The sequence below is a fragment of the Anser brachyrhynchus genome, assembly GCF_964034855.1.
Source record: "Anser brachyrhynchus genome assembly, chromosome: 3".
Taxonomy (NCBI): domain Eukaryota; kingdom Metazoa; phylum Chordata; class Aves; order Anseriformes; family Anatidae; genus Anser; species Anser brachyrhynchus.
In genome coordinates this window covers 113490564-113497219 of record NC_137696.1, presented here as the reverse complement: position 1 = coordinate 113497219, position 6656 = coordinate 113490564, and the positions used below count along the sequence as shown (strand labels likewise).

Sequence of the window (6656 nt, the reverse complement as noted above, 5' to 3'; positions counted from 1 at the left end):
AGGTCCGTATTCCAGAAGTCTTCATGACACTGGAGTCTTTCTGTTAAATGTGGTATGTCCAGTCCCCTGCAATGATCCTGACATCACAAGAGATATCTGAAGTGTGAAAGAATTGGAAAACTGTTCTTACAGTTTTCAGATATGGAAATGTCCTGGCTAGCTGACTTTTCATAGAGCATCACCTGTAGTTTGAGAGCTTAAACGCCCATGATACGGGACCATGTTTTTGTATTGCATGAACATTGCAAAGATAAAGATTTTATTTCAAAGAACTTAATTTAAAAAGAAAAATAGTACATGGCATATCATGTAATTGCTATTTATTTTCATAAACATGAGGTATTTCAAAGTGCTATAAGACGCAGCACTAAATGTACATCGTTGGAAGAAATTAAACACAGAACTTTGCAGTTACCCAGTTCTATGCACCAAACATTAACAAATACATTAACTGGAAGAAACAGGCTAGGAAAAGGCATATATAGTAAATTTCTTTACAAAAGTTTCTTAGTTCAAAAAAGTGATAAAGTAATATCTACTCAAAACTTTCACAACTCATTTTCATACGAAAATATAAGTATCAAATTTAGTTATGTATCAGCATCATACTAAAGTATACAGGCAATGTAAGAATTAGTACAGTACATAACAGAGATTAACAATATATTTGTATACAAAAACATGCTCCTCAAACATTGAGGTATTACAGTACTTAGGTATGAACTTCCAGTCTAATACTGGTAGCAAAAGCCACCTCTCATAACCCAAGACATGTACAAAAGGCAAGTGTGTAGATGGTATTTACAGAAAATTCCCACAGGGGTACAAATGCCAACCCCTAAAGTAACATCTGTTAGAACATAAGCACCATAAAAATTAGGAATGAATGTTTTAAACTCAACTATATGTCATCAGCAGCTCCAAATGCTCACAACAATTAAAAAAAAAAAAATCCCCACCATCTACAGTTCTTAAGGAAAAAAAAAAAAACAAAGGCAGTCCATTGTTGTTTGGTAGTCTTGCAATGAACTCCTTGCAAGAACATACATTTGCTCCGTACCCGGATAATATAGTTTGTCAATTATTTCAGGGACTGGATTGAAAGTAAAACCAACATTCTTAACGTCAAAAAACACAATTTTTTTAAAGAATCAAAAATGTGCAAAGTGGCAATGACTGTCCTGGTCAGCCAAAAAAAAAAAAAAAAAGAAAAAAAAAAGCTTAGCAAGTCCGCTTGAATTCTATTTTCTTTACCAGCTGTTGTTGCCTGGCTTGCAATTTCTCCTTTTCTAGCAATAACTTCTGCTCCTCTGCCTGAAGAGAATGAACATATTCAGTGGCTTTTTTCAAGATCACAACTTTTGCAGCTTTCTCATTTTTAACCAGTTCTGGAACATGGTCCCTTAATGTGAGGAAACTTGACCGTAGATCATTACGCCTTTGACGCTCCAGGATATTGTGGTTACGTCGACGTTCACTATCCTCTGAATCTGAGTTTCGAGGACTTGAACTCTTAGACTTTGGTTGGATCATGGGTTTTACTGGACGGGGCACCTCGGTTTTTAACTTTTTCTGTGGTGGAGCATCTTCACTCTCCATGTATGGAGAAGGAGCGGCATAATTATGCTGCTGGTGAATTGGTGCGCAACGCTTTAAGATCAGTTCATTCTGCTGTGTCCTGACTGATGGAAAAGTGGTATTTTTAGGACGCACTGTAATAGTAAGAGTCGTAACAGCCTTGTTGGAGGAGGAGCGTCTTTTCTCCACTGTCACAACATCTATTTCTTCTTCTTCATCCTCTTCCTCCTCGTCTTCATCATCTTTTGGTGACAGAAAGTAAAAAAAGAAAATAGATGTTATTCCTTCAGAAAATACTCTGAACAAGTATTAAACCAGATGTATTTATTGACAAAACATGTACATTAAAAGCAGCAATGAAATAACTGATGGTAAAAATAGGGTGTGCCCACCAGCTAGAATCAGCTATGGCTCCAGAAAAGTATAAAATATGTACAAAATAACTAAGGAAAAGTGATTTCTGAAAGTTTAAGAACTTCATGTTTGTTTTTTTTTTAAACCGCTTCTAATTTTCAATAAAAGTGGGGCTCCCACCCAACTAATCTCAGGGGCAGAAAGAGTTTTCATACAGAACATACGAATTTTTAATACATCTGTGGAGCTAGGGTGCAAAATGCATGCACAGAGTCACAACACAGCCCTTGCTTGGTGGAAAAGCAGCCGGAAAACAAAACAATTGCTGGGTTTGTTCTAATGCAGAAGGTGAAGCTGCTCCCGCCGGGGACCCTTTAAGCCGGTGTTTGGTGCTCTGCCAAGAAGACAGCTGTTGGAAGTGCTTCCTCACCCAAAGCTGTCAAACCAGACATTAAAGGGACAGCAGGCTCTGCAGCACGGGATGGATCACCGAGCTTACCCTGATGGTCATATGGACCGGCTCACGGGCACAAGCGGAACCACTTTTCAACAGAACTGGACTTCTGTGCAGGCACAGACAGGAGACGTCTGTGGGCATTTTAGGTTCTGTCCGTGCAAAAACAAGGAGCCCTCTGCGAGGCTACTTAGCCTGCTCCAGCCTCCCAGTGTGACACTTATGGACACATCCACCACCCTCCCCGAAACGTGTGTTCAGCGTGACACCGCCACCCCACTCATCCCCACAACGCCCTCGGAGATGGCGGACACAGGATAAGGGGGCAGAAGGAGCTACGGAAGCTTCACAGCACCATGCCAGGGTCCTGCTGTCCCTCAGGGCCATCTCCTGCCGGGCCACCAGCCCCGGACCCTTGCCCATGCCTTCCCCATGGGGCCGCTGTCCCCATCCCCATCCCTACCGTGCCTGCTGCCGCCTGCTGGCCGACCCGCACCCCACACACCCCCCGCCCAGCCCCTTCCTCCCTTTCGAGGCCACCACCGCCCCGCATGCGCTCACCCGAGTCACTGAGGGTGTCGTCCCCGGAGCTGCTGCTGCTGGCCCGGCTGTCCCCAGCGGGACGTGGCGACCGAGCGCCCCGCGGGGCCCCCCCGCCGCCCACCGCCCCTCGGCCCGTTCCCGTCACCGTCGCCTCCCTTTTGGTGACGGGGAAGGGGAAGACAACGGCCGGGTCCACGCACTCAGCCGTGGCCACGGCGGGGACGGTGGCGGTGGTGACAAGGGCGGTGGTGGAAGCAGCCGGGGGGGGCGGTGGCGTGGCGGCGGCGGTGGCGGCGGCGGGCGGCTTGCCCTGCAGCTTCTCGCTGACCGCCCGCTCCAGCTTCTCGCGGGCCGAGAAGCCGCTCCACATGCAGTCCTGGATGATGATGGAGTTGAGGTTGTTGGTCACGCCAAGCCCCGACTCGAACAAGTCCCCCCCGTCCGTGCCGCCCCACAGGTCGGCCTCCGGGGGCAGCAGGAGAAGCTCGGACGCCCAGTCCAGGTGGTCGGTGGGGCGGCAGCCCCCCAGTGCTGCCCCTCCCCAGGGCACCGGGCCCCCCCCCGGGGGGTGCTCCTGGAGCCCGGCCCGGCTGGGAGACAGGGGAGGGGTGGGCAGCAGCTCAAACTTTTTCCAGATGTCCTCGCCGGGGGGGGCAGAGTCCGGGCCGCACAAATAAAAGTCATCTTCGTCCGGGTAGAAACAGGGCTGCAAAGAGTCAAACTCGAGGTCGGGGTTTTTGCTGACCATTCCTGGCATTACGGGGGTCTTCTTGCGGCTTCCCGGGTCGGGCAATTGTTTTAGAGGCAGGTTTTATGGTATTTCCACCAAGGGGAAAGAGAGGTCCTCCCAAGACCTGAAACTAAACCAAAAATAAAAAAATGATGATTAAAAAAAAACAAAAACTAATTACAACACGAAGAAACGAACAGACGCGACTGTAACTCCCTTCCTCTTAAGTGAAAAAGCCACGAAACAGAACAAAACCAAAACACGGTAATTCCATCATCAACAGCAAGAAGCCGGGAACCTTTTGCAAGTCGAGCAAAAATGCATCGCACACCTTTCCTCCCGACTCGGGCATGAAAGGAAAAGGGCCAGGCAGAGCTCCGGCGTGCAGGGCGCTCTCCGGGAGGACACCCAGCAAGGTACGGCAGGGATGCAAGGCACCTCTGCGCTCCTGCACAGAGCACTCCCCGAACTGCTTCAAATGCTCAAAGCAGCAGAGTAACTGTAGACAGATGCAAGGCTTTGATACCGTAATCTCTCCAGAAAGCCCTCTTAATATGCCAGCAAAAGTAGAGGAAGTTTACTCCTTTTGTCATCTGCAGAGCAGCGCAAAGAGAGAGGGGGATGCAAAAAAGGGGGCGGAGGGGGCTCTTCGCAACTTCGCAAATCGCCAGTTCATTCACTCAAAGCGAGCCAGAGAAAAATCCGCACAAAACACAAGGGGGGGGGAGGAGGAGAAATTCAGCAGCAAGAGGAATTATCGACCTTATGTAATAATCTCACATACACACACGTTAAAAAAAAAAAAAAGCACTAAAGCCACCCCGACACCACCAACAAAGCCTTGTGATTTGCCAAGAAGGTACAGAAGTTTCTGTCCCCCCTTTCTTCCAGCTCAAGACGGGAGCAAACGGAGAGGCTGCGAGGGCGACAACTTTGCAGATTTTGCCCCTTGGTGCACTCAAAGCCTCCTGCAAACAGCACTTTTCCCCATCTCCCCCGCGGAAAACGCGCGCCCCCTTACCTCGGCCGGACCCCCCACTCGCTAGCCACGACCAGTCACCCGCACCCCATTCCTCTTCCAAGAGCTGGGTTGCATCAGACATTTAACAAAAAAATAAAAGATGACTTTTAAGTCCCAAGGAGCCGTTCAGCGTCTCTCCCTTCGCCTCGGTTAACGTGACGCGAAGGGAAAGCGTTTGGCTGGGTTGAGAACAGCTGACGCTTAAACGGCAACCAAAAAGGGGGGAAAAAAAAAATCCATTAAAAGCCTTATGATGAAATGCAAAGAAACGAGCCCGGCTCAGCTGCTCTCCCCCTGCCCCGCCCCCTGATCACTTCCAGTATTGTACATTTTTCTGCTCCTGAAATATATTAAACCGTTAAAAAAATGCAAAGCACTAAAGAGGCACCTACAAAACCCAGGCGAGCTCAGCGCGACAGCTCCAAAACAAAACCAAAATATCCGCCGGGATTTTCTTCTGCTCAATGAAAAACCCATTCACGCACTGCAATGCCCCTGCACTTCCTCTCCCTTCCCATCCTCCCTGGTTTCGCGACTCAAACGCGATGGGGAATTGTATTTATTTCATTGGGTTTTTGTCCTCCTGCTTATTACAGCCCAGACCCTGCAGCTTCCTCTTCTTACCTCCTTGGTGATGGTCGTGGGTGTTGCAAGGGGGAGGAGTGGCGGGCGGTGGGGGGGAAGGGGAGAAAAGGGGGGGGGGGGGAAGAAAAAGGAAAAAAAAAAAAGCAGATGATCTTGTATGTTGCACTTTACTGAGCCCGCGCAGCCCCCGAGGCTAACCCAAGCCTCCACAACCACCCTTTGCTTGCAGACAGATGACTGTCACTGGCAGGCTTTGAAGCTCCTAGCTATTATTTCCCCACACACACCAAAAAAAAAAAAAAAGCAAAAAAAAAAGCAAAAAAAAAAAAAAAAAAAAGGCAGCAAAAGCTGACACACCCGGGGAGGCATTAAAAAAAAAAAAAAATTAAGGGGGGGGGGTGAAACGAGAGCAGCAAAACCCCACCTCCTGATTTCCATACGGCAGGGAGGCGCCTGGCGTTTGGCGCCAAAAGCCCCATTTGCTCTTTATGCGGGGCAGGGCGAGGGCCCGGTCCCGCTGCACGCGTGGGGGGGGGCGGCTGCCCCGAGCCGAGCCGTACCCGAGCTCCGTCCCTCTCGGGTCGCCCCCTCCCCTCGTCCCCGCAGCAAGGGGGGAACGCTCACGGGAGGAGCGGCATCCCCCAAGCCGCGGCGACACCCAGGGCGAGGAAAAAAAAAAAAAAAAAAAGAAAAAATAATAATAAAAAAAGAGGAATAAAGAAGTGGCTGGAATACGGAGTGGCTCCGACTGGGGGCTTTGTAAATCGTTAATAACCATCCTGCCGGAACGAGCACCTCCCTCAGACGAGCGGGGTTTGCCCGCATCCCCCCCCCGGCCCCCTCCCCGCCCCGCGCCCCCCTCTCTCCCTCCCCGCCGCCCGGGACGTGAACACTCGGCGGAGCCGCCGCGGGCCCCGGCTTTCCGCTGCGGACGGCGACACCTTGCGGAGGGCCGGCGGAGCTCGGCACGGCTCCCACCTCATCTTCCCCCCCCCCGGCCGCCGGGCACCCACCGCTCTCTCGGCTCGTTCCCCGCGGGCGCGGCGGGGCCGGGAGGGCGGCGGGGCCGGCAGCGCGGCGCTGTCTCGTCGGCGGAGCTTGGCGGAGGGGGGCGAGCCCGGTGGCGAGCGATCGCGATCCGGTGGCCGCTGCGGGGTGGCGCCTCCTCGCTCATAGGCTGCAGGTTGAGGCGGGGACTGCGGGGCGTTGCTCGCAGGATGGCTGCCGGCGGGCGGCCGCTTTGTGTGCGGAGGGGGCTGCGCCGCCTCCTTCCCTCCCTCCCTCCTTGCCCGGTGGTGGGGGTGAGCCTGGGGTCTTCCAAGCTGGCCCCTTCATCACGTCCCCCGCCCCCCGGATCGCAGCCTTCGGGCTGCGCCCTCCTGCGTGGCGAT

The 6656-nt window shown here is 51.7% G+C and overlaps 1 protein-coding gene across 10 annotated transcripts; it reads right to left on the bottom strand.

Annotated features, from left to right (window-relative positions):
- Window positions 1-303: 303 nt before the first annotated feature.
- Window positions 304-6419, bottom strand: MYCN (MYCN proto-oncogene, bHLH transcription factor). 10 transcript variants are annotated; one of them, XM_080583786.1, is made up of 3 exons: window positions 6279-6419; window positions 2948-3789; window positions 304-1820 (listed from the first exon to the last, which is right to left on the bottom strand). In XM_080583786.1, the coding sequence occupies exons 2-3, from the start codon at window positions 3684-3686 to the stop codon at window positions 1222-1224; spliced, it is 1338 nt and encodes a 445-aa protein (XP_080439912.1). In that variant the 5' UTR covers window positions 3687-3789; window positions 6279-6419; the 3' UTR covers window positions 304-1221. The 10 variants fall into 10 exon arrangements, with proteins under 10 accessions (XP_080439912.1, XP_080439919.1, XP_080439917.1 ...); XM_080583793.1 differs by lacking the exon at window positions 6279-6419 and adding an exon at window positions 6244-6267; XM_080583791.1 differs by lacking the exon at window positions 6279-6419 and adding an exon at window positions 6207-6231.
- Between the last annotated feature and the right edge of the window lie 237 nt (window positions 6420-6656).